Source organism: Pseudochaenichthys georgianus, chromosome 6 (assembly GCF_902827115.2).
Source record: "Pseudochaenichthys georgianus chromosome 6, fPseGeo1.2, whole genome shotgun sequence".
Taxonomy (NCBI): Eukaryota; Metazoa; Chordata; class Actinopteri; order Perciformes; family Channichthyidae; genus Pseudochaenichthys; species Pseudochaenichthys georgianus.
The window spans coordinates 23,221,057-23,236,873 of record NC_047508.1 but is presented as its reverse complement, the minus strand read 5'-3'; the positions used below and the strand labels follow the sequence as shown (position 1 = coordinate 23,236,873).

General features: G+C 39.2%; 1 protein-coding gene across 2 annotated transcripts; it reads left to right on the top strand.

The window, feature by feature from the left end:
• Positions 1-3,414: 3,414 nt before the first annotated feature.
• Positions 3,415-14,033, top strand: kras (v-Ki-ras2 Kirsten rat sarcoma viral oncogene homolog). 2 transcript variants are annotated; one of them, XM_034086107.2, is made up of 6 exons: positions 3,415-3,723; positions 5,914-6,031; positions 6,937-7,115; positions 7,613-7,772; positions 9,331-9,455; positions 11,625-11,714. In XM_034086107.2, the coding sequence occupies exons 2-5, from the start codon at positions 5,921-5,923 to the stop codon at positions 9,448-9,450; spliced, it is 570 nt and encodes a 189-aa protein (XP_033941998.1). In that variant the 5' UTR covers positions 3,415-3,723; positions 5,914-5,920; the 3' UTR covers positions 9,451-9,455; positions 11,625-11,714. The 2 variants fall into 2 exon arrangements, with proteins under 2 accessions (XP_033941998.1, XP_033941999.1); XM_034086108.2 differs by lacking the exon at positions 9,331-9,455 and having other exon boundaries at positions 3,442-3,723; positions 11,625-14,033.
• Positions 14,034-15,817: the final 1,784 nt, after the last annotated feature.

Sequence of the window (15,817 nt, the reverse complement as noted above, 5' to 3'; positions counted from 1 at the left end):
GTGAGCAAAACCGAATCAATCATTGATAGATAATTGAAATGTGCAGTTTCCTTGCGTAAACTTTGTTAATGAATAAGAGGCCACGAGAGTCATTCAGGATTTAACATTATGCAGATGTAGTGAAAGTGGTCATCATTCATCTGTTTCCCGAGAGACCAATGTTATGAAATACAATTGCAACACATAATCTTAAATTAAAATTGCAAATTATACCATGCAGTTTAAATTCATTAACATATTTCAGCACACCATAAAGGCAAAGAAGGATTAAGTCATTATGTATTGTTTATAATATAGAGTAGCACATTTGGTAGAACATGTTGGGTTAACCGACATGAACATGTGTGCAGCTCCAACAAATAGTCAAGTAAATACTGAATTAAAACAAACCGCACATTTAATGGGGCAGATAGGCCTTTGACAACGGGACCATGCATCAGTGGAGACTTGCTGCCCTCTTGTGACAGAACATATTTCCTGTTGTATTGAAATGTCAGCTGGAACTGTCATATCTCTAAAAAAGTGTCTTCTAAATTATATATTGCAGTTAAAGTAACTACATCTGGTTAAAGACTGCAGGTCAGGGTAACAAAAGTCTCATCATAAAATAGACATAAGGGCTTCATTTAAAAAAAATGAAGTCATCAAATTCTGAATACCATTTGAATCTCAAACCATTTAAAAAACGTATTCCAACAGACAATTTAACAAGCAGGAAATAACAGGTGTAAATAATAACTTCAATGATTGCTCTTTAGTGTCTCAGTAAGTGGGACCATTCTGCGAGTAAATATGTTTATTTCCAATATGAATGTCTATAACTATAAACTATTTAATTGAAAAACATTTCTATGTTTCATCACATCCTATTATATGTTTGAATCCTGGATAAAACATGTATTTGAAATGTGAATAAAAGAAGCTGGTAACATATTACAAAATGGGATAATTAACACGCAATTCCAGTCTCAAATATGGTCGTATTATATTCACATATTATACTCTGCACATAATATGTGCTCATTAACCCTCATCTTACAAATACGGGGCTCCATGCAGACCACGGAGGTACAGATGGATTTGATAACCAATGTGCTCCCTATGAAATCCTTGTTGTGATTTCTGTACTTTAAAAAAATACAAATTTGTATAGTTTGTATTGGAGTCCCAGTCCGAAGCACCCAATTGTAGCATACGCAGTATTACAATAGATAGATACAATATAGATGGACACAAATGTTGACATGGGTCCTAATTAATGAACCACTCACTATCAGAGCATAAGGGCACTATGTCGGTCATTTTTAAGGACACAGACACATAAGCAGCAGACACAGATTTCTTCTGATATAATCGTTTTACACAATATGCACCTTTTATTTTAACTTTCTTATATGAATAACCAGTTTTTCCCTTTAGATAACATGACATGCATAACCATACAATACTGTTTTGAGAATAAAAACAGTTGGCACTTTGATTAAAAAAGGGCCTTTACTTATTCCAAACAACATATTCTCGGCAGAGGCTTGCAGCTTGGAGAACTGCCAGACAAGAATTCAATAGTGACCTCTAGTGTGTCTGCTGTGTGAAGTAAAACAAACAAAAACACAAGTAGAACGGTGTTTCTTTTTATATATTTTGTAATGGCCTTTTATGCCGTACATTTTTTGTATAATTGCAGCAGGCTTCACGTTTGAATGAATAGATCATAATATTACATTAGTCGTAAGCTTACGACGTCTTTTAAAAGAGCAATTCCCTCACATAAATTTTCGTCGTTAAATAACTTAATTAACCAAGTAAGTAAATGTGTATAAATTAGTGCTGTCAAAATGATCGCGTTAACGGCGGTAATTAATTTTTTTAATTAATTGCGTTAAAAATATTTAATGCATTTAATGCATGTGCAGAATGGCCCGCCCCATACATCCCTCCAGTGGCAGCGCCAGGGTATGGCTGGGGTAGGCTACACCCATACCAAGAAATGGCTTAGCCCCACCATGAAAAATGATGTTAAAGTAAGCAAAATAAAGTCTGCCAACTCGCGCGGAGTAAATTGCACAGACAGCAGTTAGTAAGATTGATTTCAGTAGCCACGGTTTTGAAAACTTTTGTCACGTAGTGATCGTCTTCTCAATAGAACATCTTTGATAATGTCTTCTGGCCAATCAGAATCAAGATAACGGCGTGGTGTTGTTGCAGGAAGTCCCGACGGAGAATTATTTTGCTGTAGTACAGGTAACACATAACTGGTACGCAGGTTATGTGCGTAATCTGAAATGCGTACCGTCACTTGTGTCACAAAGCGCATTTGCGTACCGACGTACTTGTGAAGCTTTTCCAGAAGGCGGCTGGATCACCGGACGACAGAGTCGGTCTCCGTGTGCACAGACAGGGCTGCTGTTAACGTCGGTCTGTACAACAGAATTGTGCCAAAACTACGCCAACCGGCTGCGGAGGGAGACTCCCCCCTTCACTGGAGAACTGCGCTAAAACAGCTGATCACAACGTTTACACTCTGTGGTCACGAAGTACTCCACTAGCGCCCCCCCCCCCCGTCGACTTTCCTGATGTACTCCCCTGTTGATAGAAATCAACACGTAAATTAAGACCCCACGGTTTGATGATTGATAGGTGCTCTCTTTCATTTTGACACACAGAAAAATGTTATAATAAACATACATACTGTATGTTAAATGGATATATCCGCCTTCTTTCATTTATCTTTCCATTCCCACAACAATATACATAAAGGAATGGCATATTTTGGACATAGTTCGAATGGTGATTAATCATGATTAATTAATTTTTAAACTGTGATTAATCTGATTACAATTTTTAATCGTTTGACAGCCCTAGTATAAATCCATACTTTGGTCTCATCGTTCTTAATCGGGGTGAATTTTCGTTTTGTTTTGTTTTTTAACGAACGGTGCATGTGTTTATGCGTAAAGAGTGCGCAGGAGGCAGCCCAGCGAACACTTTGGAAAACTGACAAGGGATTGCCAAATCATTTCCCTTGCCTGGGAATGACGTCCCTCCAGCACTATTCGGTTATATTTAGACCCTATATATAGTGGAGTCGCCCCCTAGGCTTTGTTGACTCTGCAGCAGGCAGCAGTAAGGGATCACGATACTGAAAGGAAACTGACACCATGTGACCCACATAGTTACAATATTATGTTTGATCATTACATTATTAATGTGATGAAGTACTTCCAATGATATGTAATACAAAAAGCGATCTTAACATTTCAAAGGATCCTAATAACGTGTGTATGAGGCTACGTTTGAAGGATCACCTTTTTTTGTATATCTAACATATAGTTTATTATAATAAAAACACCAATAGCATGTTGAAAAAGGACAAAAGAGAGCGTATTGTTGGGCACATTGCGACACAGAACAGCGATATGCCCCAAACCGGTTGAAATCCCCAGCTATGCTTTCTGGGTAAAGTGCGCCCCGGTATCCGCCCATATTCGCTTTAAGGAGGCCAACCTGAGCAGCTAGGCCGGACGCTGGATCAGATGGAAAGTTCAATCGATTAATTTGCCCACGTTTTTGCATGTTCCCACTTGCTTTTGATACGAGGTAGACCGACTTAAATGCGGGCGTTTCGGTGTGAAATAGGAAATGCAGAGATCGTGTGAAACGAGAGGATTATCAGCTTGACTTATTTGGTCGCTACTTCGGACGCGGAACTCCACTCGCTAAAAGGTAAAACAAATGGATACATTTTATAAATGTGTGTCACTTGCGGTTTGTTGCAACATTGTAACCACTAAATTATAAGATAAGTGAGTTTTCCCCACATATAACCATTGATTAATAGCATTATAATGGGGGGTGGGAAATGTCGTTGTCAGTGCAAACTACGCCCAATTGTTAACCTAACGCCTGGCCCTGCAATGCAGACCTTTGGGCTAGCCTGTCAATGGCGGCTTCAGAATATGCACCCTTCCCCTTTGAATGAATAATGACTTTTTTCGGGCATATGGTGCAGACAATATAGCATTAACGAAATACAGTTTGTAAATTATATTAGTTTAGCTGAAAGGGCCTAGTTAGCTTTATTTAGAGGCTGTGGGCGAGCCCCAATGCTAAGCTAGCTATCAGCACAGCAGCCTGGTTATTTAAACACAGTGTTCAGAGGTTTTCACACTACCAATCTGGCAAACCCTGCGGGTACAGAGCAGTGGATTTAAATACAATTCCTGTGACTTATAAGCCTCCTGTGTGTTTTTGCCTGCTTGAACCCAGGGCTGGGGCTTTCGTTGAAAGGCCTGTTTAAACCTCGGCTAATTCACATTGGTAACAAACTGTTACGAATAGCCTACTATTCATTTAAATAGCTGTTTATCAGTGGTTAATTTCTCCCTACGTCCTCACTTTTTGGTAATTATTCTGGTGGTGTATTGTCTGACAAATCGAGTTATTCATTGGTCATAGTGTTGTTGTCAGTGGTGTTGTAAATAAAAAGGTTAATGCCATCCAGATGCTGTAAACACGAGAATGAGTCAGAAATATTTTCCCATTTAAATCCCACAGCATCATAACTTTGTCAAATTTGAGGTAACGCACGGAAACCTATTCAAGGTTAAAGTTTTAACTCTACTACAACCCAAATGATTGTGAAAGGTTACTTTTAAAACTGGGCCATAAATGAGCCGTATTCCTCCCATACACCCTTGTTTGTTTCTAAAACATACACATGTATTAGTTAGTCATTTAAAGCCACTTTCAGTGCCTAATAAGACGAATAGTCATAGTACTTTTACAGGCATGGAAAGCATGTGTCTGACAATTGTCAGTAGTCTCATCTCTTTAGGTAAAGATAAGACTGTTTATAATGGACAGAACAGCCTCTTTGTAATATTTGTAAACTATAGGCTGTGTTTGGTATAATATGTAACATGCAGTAAAGTATACCTTTTGTCGCTGCAACTACCTATCAAACAACATTCTCCCTTTTGTTTGTCTAGAAAAGGCAATGATATTCGGCTGAACTCCTCCCTGACTGCAGGCTGTGAGCAATATGTACTGTAACTTCTGAAAAGGCCAGCCACCACTATTGATGGCTGCTGCTCAACAAAGCAGTCAGACAGCAGTCAGCCTCCCAGTGGCATGTCAATTTTGGAGCCTTAATGTAATGTCATAGATTTTTGCCTGGGGTTCGTTTCTGTTGTGCTGCTGCTACTCATACAATTCCACTGATGTGTTGCTGGTATCAGACAATTATTACATGTACATGCTGTTTGTCCTATCTTAATTTATTTCAGTATTAGGGATATAAAGCTTAATTTTTGTGCCTGAGAATCTCGTTAAACTTAGCTAAATTAACAGTTAACATATTTTTCAGGGTTGATGATGATTTAATGAAAACTCTTCCTGAATTGAGTTGCAGTCCATGTTTTTAAATATCTTAATTTTCACATTTGTATCACATTGTAGTTTATTCCTCAGGCCTCTTGTTGAATACTAACATCTGCATTTTATATATGAGGCAATATATAGATGATGGCATTGAAACTAATTTCCCAGTGAATCAGGAGTTGTTTTTAAAGAATCGTTGAGTTATTTTTTAGCAGTATACGTTACTCATGGGAAGTGATGTTGATACATCAGTCGGCCAATCCTAAAGATGCACGTTTCCAGGCAAACTGACAGCTTGTCGGACAGAAATGAAGCTAATTTACAAAACAGTTTTAAGCGGCAATTCAGTACTCTAAAGAGTTTAACCATCCACAGAATCAGAAATCCTTTATTAGTCAGCAGAAGAATATAACCTCTTAAGTGCAGACAGAGAGAGAAATGTATTTTACTAACACGGTGCACCAGAGGAATTGATGCTGTGCCAGATGACTGTGGAAATATGAATCTAATGTGCTTTTGTTTTTGTTCCCGCAGGTGAATCATGACAGAATATAAGCTGGTAGTGGTGGGAGCTGGTGGTGTTGGCAAGAGTGCACTTACCATTCAGCTCATCCAGAACCACTTTGTCGATGAATATGACCCCACCATTGAGGTAAACAAACCATTGTGTTCATGTACATAAAGTGTGAACGTGTTTGCAGTCAAGTTCATGATGGTCCATGTTTGTGTGTCTATTTGAGTATAGGGGCTGCAAAAGGAGACGCGTTTAAGAAAGAAAAAAGACCTGCAGCAGGTTCTTCTGGTCCAAGTCTTAAAAAGACACCAAACTGGTTTTTAATAACTTTCCATGTGTGTCTGCCTGCCTTTTCTCTGGGGGCTCAACTACACGTAGTAAACTGTCTCATCATGACTTCGTTCAGGTTTTGATGTTCTGTTGCAGGTTCGATCTCCTCCATAGATTATTTGAATAAAAGATAACATCTGAAACTAAATCTGCTCACTGGATCAGACGGTAATTATGTGTAATGGATCAGATTCCGAGTGGCCGTCAGTGTGATGAAAAGCTGGAGTGCTTTGTCACTATGAAAACCAAGACTTTTACTACTGTTGAACAAGAGAGTGAATTGCAAAATCATTTCATACAATCCTGTCGTGATAAAACGATAACACATATTAAGTTTATCCTAAAACTAAAGTTATTAAAGTACATCTTTTATAAATATTCACTTTGCTGAACATTAAGTTTCAATATCTACATTTCTTTATCATGATGTTGTTATTCTTATCATTGAGCCGTTATTTAAATGTATAAGAAAGTATGTTGCAACTTGAAAAACCATGCTCCACTTCTATTACACAATATATCCTTAAACACACTTATCATAGCTTTAAGTATGAAGAAAATAAATAATCTCTAAATGATGACATGCACATTTTTTTTTTATCATATATTGATTAAGCCAATATTTAGACACCGTTCGGTTTATCCCATAATTCTTATCGCTCTCTGGCCTCCTCCTCCTCCTCCTCCTCCTCCTCCTCCTCCTCCTCCCGCAGGATTCCTACAGAAAGCAGGTGGTGATTGACGGAGAGACGTGTCTGCTGGACATCCTGGACACTGCAGGTCAGGAGGAGTACAGCGCCATGAGGGATCAGTACATGAGGACAGGGGAGGGCTTCCTCTGTGTATTTGCCATCAACAACACCAAGTCTTTTGAGGACATTCACCACTATAGGTGAGCTGAGAGACGGAAGGCAATGTGCTGGGGTTAAGTCCAACCAGGTGCATGTCATTCCCCTTTTCTCTACACGGAAACGCCTCAACAAGTAACAATATGTGTGATGGTATGTGTAACCCTTACCCTGCATCATCACCTCTTTGCACCATGTGGCTGATGACCCTTTAAATGCAATGTGACGTTTTGACGAGCACAGTTTGTGGGAAAAATCTAACTAATGAAGAGATTTTTGCACAATTGTCTTTTTGGGGACAATTTTCTTTATTGATATTGTTTGGCTATAACTTTAGAGTTGTATACTTTATAATATGATATACTTTGTAGATAAATTGCATATCAATGTCCTATATGTTGCAGCATTGCGCAAAAGCCAATAATATAACATATTCTTTCCACGATGATGTCCTTTTCGAGTTACTCTGAACAGATGCAAAGCCATTGGGTTATCACCTTTTTTAGATGAGAATTGACATTTCCTCTGTGTCAATGTCCAGAGAACAGATTAAGCGGGTGAAGGACTCCGAGGACGTCCCCATGGTGCTGGTGGGGAACAAGTGTGACCTCCCGTCCCGGACAGTGGACACCAAGCAGGCTCAGGACTTAGCACGCAGCTACGGCATTCCCTTTATTGAGACATCAGCCAAAACCAGACAGGTGAGCGTCCCGCTAAAGACAGCCACGCCCTCACGACTCAAACACTTTAACTTTTCAGTCCGCCACTTAACAGCTGGAGTATTCCTCTGCACATCTGGAGACGAAGTTCAATAGTGATAAGTTAAATGTGGCCTCAGGAGAATTGGCTTGATGGACATATCAGTCCTTCAAATGTTCTTGCTCCAGAGAGATTCATCTCATAGTGATTTTGACAAGTGTCCTTGCACAGGCTTGATGGTCTTGGCACTTGCATGGTGAGAAAAGTTTAAGTGTTGAGTCATGTGGTGCTGTTGATTTGTCTCACATCTAATGGTCCTTTTTATAACGTTGCTTGGAAATGTCGTGGGCATTGCGCTGCGCATCGTTGAATCCTCTCTGGTTAATTGAATTTTTTATGTATGGGTGATAATGTAATCATTGCATGCTACTTTGTCACGGAAATATGAAATTCTATCATAAGGGCCATCTGCAGAGGATCCTGCATTATAAATAATCAGCAATCAGTAAACGTGTGTCAAGGAGTCTGCATGAAAGGACACACTGTCAGTAATTACTCAGGTCTAATGATTCTGCTTACTGCTTACTGGCTACTGTGACTGGGTGTTGGAAGGTTTGCTGTGGCGGAGGTACATCAAATGGTGTGTGTTGTGAGCATGGCCTCAGGTGGCTGACTGGCTGACAGTGATCTGTAAACACAAACTTTCCTGGTCTCTCCGACCCGGGTAATTCACGGCTCCTTCTGGTGCGGGGGAAATTAATGACACAGTGATTCACTTCCTACAGCTCTGTTCATCTATTCCTACCTGAGTACCAATAAGTCACTGTCCACATGGCGCTGCTGCTGCTGCTGGCGGCACGGCAACGGTCTCCTGCATTCAAAGCAGTGTTTGCCAAATTGCACTGATTTCCTCTTGCTCCTCTGGGAAATCTCCCACCAGCATACCACACAATCAAGATGTGCTCTTTCTGCATGCGCTTCTCCTTTGTACATGAGGCAACGCTGCTAACGTGATACTCCACCCGAACTGTTCAAGTGTGTCACTCACCCACTGAAGACAGAAACTTTTTTTTTATTTTAAGTTAGTCTTTTATTTCAGATGGAATGGAGTCCAACGTGAGAGGAACACAACTCAAATGTATCCACTCCTATTTGTTCAGTATTTTCCAAACAGCTCTGCCAACACTGCTACACACACTGCTTAGGCAGAGCTTCAATGAAGGCAAAACCTTCATTGCTGCCATTTCACAAACTAATAACCATAGGAGTTCTATCCATGTGCTCGCACTTAATTGAGAGGAAGGACGCATAACATTTTCCAAGCATATAGGAGGAGGTGAGTGTTGTTAATTCACAAGTTAGGGTGGAGTATCAGGTTATCCGAATACCTTTATTCGTCCCACAGAGGGGACATTTCCAATGTTTAGGCAGGCCAGACATTGCAGGTAGACCCACCTAAAAAAAAATCTGCTTTGCTTCTTTGTATCTGTAACACATGCACCATACAGTATGTCCCCCTGTGTTCCTCAACATTGAGGGAAGTTGTGTCTCATACTGCAGAGAGTGGAAGATGCCTTTTACAATCTGGTACGGGAGATCAGGCTGTACCGGCTCAATAAGCTCAGCAAGGAAGAAAAGACTCCGCGCTGTGTCAAGCTTAAAAAGTGTGTTGTGATGTGAAAGGGGTAAGTGTATGCAGCCGGGCGCCCACGAGCTCTGTGTGGATGTGTGTGTGTGTTGGTGGGGATTTTGGAGAAGGCAATGTGAGCGGACACACAGTGAGAGCTGGTGCTCAAAGCTAACCTGCTGGTTTCTACTGGGGCTGTGGTGGAGCTGTGACAGCAGGCGGAACACGGGATGATTCCCCCTCTTCAATGTGTCTGTGTATCATTGCTGATCAACATATACATTCACACTGGGTTTGTTGACTTGGGTCTGAGCGAGTTTGATGCCCCCCCCCCCTCCCCTTTTATGCTAACCATGCTAGTCTGCTTTCACACTTTCTACTTTGGTTTTGCTCTGGGTGTTCATATCCTAACAAATGTTTTTCATCAGGAACTAAACCTGGTTTCCACAAGGAACAATTGAGAATGTTATCGAAGCGGGCAGTGTCAGGAAAGCTACATTGTAAAGCAATACAACCTATTTAAAAAACAAAACAAACAACAAATCACATACTTTTCTTACTCTCCAGGAGCAAAGCACCAACGTCTCCTGAAGTTGTTGATTTCTTTGCTCATACACCAGTGATATATTTCAGATCTCCTCTTTTGTTGGTCAACATGCCACGGTTTCCTGTGCCTTCTGACTGCACTCAAGCCATTCCAGAGTTGACTAATGTCAATCAGAGAATGGCTGAGGTTGACTTTGTCTGCACTCCTCTTGCACAAAGCGTTCATATTAAAACATTTCCTGGCAAACTAGTTTAGAATTTGAACCAGTGTGAAAGCATCCCATTCTGCTGAAATCAACAAAAGCAGTGTTTATAGAGCTGGTGAGCCAATGTGTGATTAAAGGAGATTATGGTGAACCCTGGACCATATCAGTTGCTGAAATGTTTCCCATGAGGATGTGGTCCAAGGAACTGTCCGATACCATGTGAAAAAAACGTGTGTTTGTGGGTGAAAGTTTTTCTTGCGGCCACCAAAAGTCTTCTTTCTTTCCTTTCCTGCCGTCTTGTCACGACCTTTAATTGACCTCAGGCTCTGACTCTGCAGCTCCTTGCAGGGTCACCATCACATGTATTCACTCTACAACCTGTTCTGGTACTCACAGCCTGACCTCAGTGTGGCACCAACAGACGCTAGCTGCATTTACATGGAGCCTTTTCATTCACTAATAATCAGAATAAGAGCTCCGCCAGAATATAAAATCCTCATTTTGACACCTCGTGCAGAATCAATTGACTCCCTGAGGAAGTCCTGCCTCTCTTTATTTGTCGCTTATGAGTTTTCTACCGTTGTTCCCATGAGTCGCTTCGCTCCCAGGGGAACAATCTTAGAATAGTTTATATGTTTTAGTTTTAGTGAGATAAACAGAAGGCTGTTCAATAAAGCTGCCAGTAGAATATCTTTGTGAAAATAATTTTTTCAGTACAAGCTTAGAACGGTAACCTAGCGCTGGGTGAAGGCTCATTTTCTTTAGTGTGTGCTTTAATGCTTGACAGACTGTACACAACCTATTGCAAATATAAAAAGGACAAGTTGTTCGGTCATTTATTTGAGCACATATTTAAACGCACTGTAGGAGTGGTAAATTGCATTAATCACATTCAGTGAGAAAGAAATTGGCTCATGTAACCGCAGCTTCTGTCAGTGTTGTTGTCAGGGGGAACACTGCTGGCGTTACACTTCATTTGTTTATCTGTACGCTGCTCTTCTGTGTCGCACAAAGGCTGAAATGATTTGGGAAATGTACCTGCACTTTGTCACACTGATCTACACTTGATAGAAATGGAGTTCAAACTGATGTACAGATGGAATTACGTTATCCAAGATGATCCTTTTGACAATTTAAGTATATGTTCTTGTTTGGAATTGGAAAGAAAAGCCCAAATAATACAATTAAACTGCCATAGATGTACAAATGGTATAAAACAACTTACTGTGCATCACTTAAAGGCTACACATCAGTTTGATATTAATAGCAAGTGTGGATTGGTATTTATTTTGTGTTCTAATTCTTTAATAAAGTGGAATTACCCTTTTAAATGTGGCCGCCTTTAAAATACCACTTCTGAATCAAAAAACATTGTCAATCATTTTAAATGTTTTTCTAATATTTGTTTTTCTTTTCATCTTTGTTTATGTTGTCGTAATAACCTGTCACTCTAATTGTTTTTTGTTTTTTCCCAGGGCGTTGATGATGCCTTTTACACATTAGTGCGAGAAATCCGGAAGCATAAGGAGAAGATGAGCAAGGAGGGCAAAAAGAAGAAAAAGAAGTCCAAGACAAAGTGTACACTTATGTGAATAATTGCCCCTTTTCAAGACAGACTAAAAAAAAAAAACTATGTTGAACAGTTAAAGTAAAACATTTTGTACATTACACTAAATTATTATCCTCTTTCTCAATACCCACCATACTGAATACTAAACCTGACCCTTTTTTCCTGCCTTTCTATTATTTGCTACATGGACACCAATAAGCTTTATTTTCAGTTTAGTGCCAGTTGCCCACGTGTTGGTCCGACAGCCTGTTTGATTTTATAGCACGGTGTTGATTTGCGTTTTTTTTATATACATGCTAAGCTGTGAGCTAATTGCATCACAACGAATGGTTGACAAATTACTTATTACAAACTCAATGTTATTTCCCCACCCTTTGCTTAAAAGGTCATGGCCTGCAAACGTTCTGTAATGCCCTTTTTAAGTTTGGGATGCCAAAGAATTAACGTTCATCCCGTTTCCCGTTCAAAAAAATACCAGATTTGAAGAAAGGACCAACATTCAGCCAGATGAGATCCAAATGTCCCAGCCACTGTGTCATTTCCCCATTTGTATTACCTCTAGGAATTACTTGGTTATGTCACTGATATAAGTATGCATGCAAACTCCTACTCTTCTCCCGATGTTTAACACCCTAATTAGCTATTAATTAATTTGCATTTTGTCGATGCTTTGTACTGTGTGGGAGTGATTTCTTGCCTACATTGATTTTTTTTCTTTTTGCATGCATTGTGTCTCAGATGACATGGGTGTTGCAAACTGCCTCTGGTTTATACGTTTAATCAGATCCACCAATGAGGAACTCAACTTGACATCATACAGTCTTGTTTTGCAAGTTTATATAAAATCCTCATTTACTTGCCTTTGTGAGAAACAAATCAGCCATTTGGCTTGATTAATGACACATTTAGAGATCCATTTCCTCCTGTTTTGGGATAAGGAAATGGGACTAGCAGCCATGTTTTGAGTAATTTTATTTAGCAGGGATTCATGCCTCACTGGTCACACATTTCCTGCTTTTCTTTACTCTAAGGCTTGACAGCAGGATGTTTTTCTTTTATAATTATCTTGACATTAATTGTTTTCTCTTTGTTACTGGAGAGTGAGTTAAAAAGTCCTCTTCTAAACATCCTCCTGATCAAGGTGTCATATATACACAGCACAAGGAACCTTTATCAGCTCATAAGATTATGTTTTTTAGGATTTAAATTTGAGAATGTATGATTCTCCATTAGCTGACCATAGAGGTCTCATGCCTTGCATATTTTCCGAGCTGTTGACTTGTTTGCCTGTGAATGGCTAGAAAGCAGATCTTAAAGCAGCTTTCAGGAAGGTTTCTCTTGGTGTGGAGTCACAAAGGTTATTAAACATTGTCTAAATGGATTTTCAGATTCTTCGTTTTCGCAGAGCTTCTGAAAGAGTTTTTGGATTAATTTCATAAAGTGTTTAAATTGTTTGGATGGCTGCCTTTCAATAGAAATGATTGTCCAGCAAAGTAATTTGTCCTTTTCTCTCACAAAGCTCGTGTAACGTGGTTGTGTAACTGGAACTGATGTTTGTAAATGAGGCTATAATTGCCATACAATTGGTTTTTAGAGAGAATTGTAACAACCAAGCCCTTGTTTCTTTCCCAGGTCAACCCATATTTCCACCATATTAACAAGCTGTTCCCCCGGAAGATTTTCTATTTGCCTTCTATGTTTCCATTAGGTGCTACATTTAGACGGTAGAGAGAGTCGAGACAACATTTACTTTGTCCCGTGTGTGCTCAAGAAAGGCACCAAACGCACTGTTGTTGACACAGGAAATCCAGACATGATACATTTTGCTTTCAGGATTAATGAATTTTGACCCAGTTTATTATTACCTCCCTTTTTCCCCATGAAGTAGATAATAACTGTTAATACAATTTTAATCATGGAACCCTCTTAACAATGTTTCAAAAGTAGTTTTACTGATATGATCCTCTTCCTTTATTGCGTGCCAACAGCTGATTTCTGAAATGTATCATTTTTACCTGGATCATATTTTAACAACCTTTGTATAGTTGTGATACTGAAAGGTGCATCTTTTGTAAATTGTGCTTCATTTCGTCGGTGTGTCTAAATGAATGTTGCTTTAATGGAGTTTGCCTCCACTCTGTGTATGTGATTAGTGTGACTGGATCCAGGTCTAGGGAAGTGAATGAATGACCACTTAACAACACACCTGTTGTTGGCAGTGTAGAGTGGTGATCTGATCTCAAATGAGTCTATTTTTTGCCATGAATCTCACCACTCCTATTTAATGTGTAATAAAGAACAAAGTAAAGAGGAACCTAACGTTGTCTGTCTTTCTACAATTAATTCTACATTTAGAGTTCAACAAGCCCTGCACATGTGTTTGCTCCAATCTTCTCCTTACGACCATGATAACAAATATATACATATTTACAAACAATAATGTTCAGTATTATAACATTTTGAACGTGTTGTTACATTTTTCTCTGCTTTATGTCTGAACATCTTATCAGTGTTGCCCAGTAGGTGGCACTGTTCACTCATTTAGGCAGTTTTGACTCTTAAAGACTTCCAAATCTATGAAGGGGCTATTCTACACCCTGACCACAGACTCAGCCTGGATTTAGCTTTTACAAGTCCAGTATATTTTTTCAAAAATAAAGCAGAACTAAATATGCTAATTTTAGAGCGAAAATAAGTAGACTGGTTTCTGGGAAGAAATACTCCCATTGTTTCAAATTGTTCTTTTGGTGAGAATAAATCTAGCATGCATTTGTCAAGTTGATTATACTTGAGGATTCAAGGCAAAAACATCAGTTTTTTTTCAAAACAGTTGAATTTATATAAGTGACTGATGGACATGATGAACAAATAATGTGTTTATTACAAAAAAGATAACAGACAAAAAAGACTTCATTACCAAGATAATCAAAACTTTAATTACTAGATATTTTGTTAAAGCTAACATTTCCCAGGTAATAAGGCTCACCAGCCAATATGTCATACATGTTGTATCATTAAAATAAAGATGGGTTTAAAGGCGACTGATTAAAGAAGCAGTCCTTTGGCATGCTACAATTTGGAATTGAAAAACGCACGACAGTCTTTCTTCTCTGACATCATTACCAAAAACAACGCACATGCCTTGTTTGCTACCGTCGACAGACTAACTAACCCCCCGGTGTCAGTAGCCTCTGAATTTCTATCCACCAGGGCGTGCAATGATTTTGCCTCCTTCTTCACTGACAACATTCAGAAAATCAGACAAGCAGTCAGTGCCTCTGCATCAGGTACAGCAAATGTGTTGTCCCTATGTCCACCTAATAACAATTCAAACACCATGACACAATTCCATCAGATTAATGATAAAAACCTAGAGGACATTATTCAACTTCTGAAATCTTCCGCCTGCTGCCTTGATATTATTCCAACAGGATTTTTCAAAGATGTTTTTCTTTGCATGGCCTCAGAACTACTTCATATAGTAAACAAATCTCTTCACTCAGGTATTTTTCCACAGGCCCTGAAAACTGCAGTCATTAAACCGCTCTTAAAAAAGAATAATCTAGATGCTTCAGTAATGAACAATTACAGGCCCATATCAAACCTGCCATTTCTAGGTAAAATCTTTGAAAAAGTTGTTTTTCAACAGTTGAGTAATTTCTTGCATTTAAATAGTTGTTTCAATGTGTTCCAGTCAGGCTGTCGTCCAAACCACAGCACTGAGACTGCTCTTGTAAAGGTCTTCAATGACATCCACTTAAACACAGACAGTGGCAGAACTTTAGTATTATTAGATCTCAGTGCTGCGTTTGACACTGTTGACCACAACATATTACTCGACCGACTAGAACACTGGGTGGGACTTTCGGAAACAGTTCTAAATTGGTTTGAATCCTACTTAAAGGACAGAAAAAACGTTGTTTCTATAGGTAAATACACATCTGAGTTGACAAATATGACATGTGGGGTACCTCAAGGCTCCATCTTGGGGCCTCTTCTCTTTAACATCTATATGCTACCACTGGCTCAGATAATGAAAAACAACAAAATAAGTTCCCATTGCTATGCGGATGACACACACATTTACATAACAATTTT

Coding starts and splice junctions, on each gene's coding strand:
- kras (XM_034086107.2), top strand. CDS start 5,921: ATGACAGAATATAAGCTGGTAGTGGTGGGAGCTGGTGGTGTTGGCAAG. Junction 6,032..6,936: donor AATATGACCCCACCATTGAG/GTAAACAAACCA, acceptor CTCCTCCCGCAG/GATTCCTACAGAAAGCAGGT. Junction 7,116..7,612: donor GAGGACATTCACCACTATAG/GTGAGCTGAGAG, acceptor GTCAATGTCCAG/AGAACAGATTAAGCGGGTGA.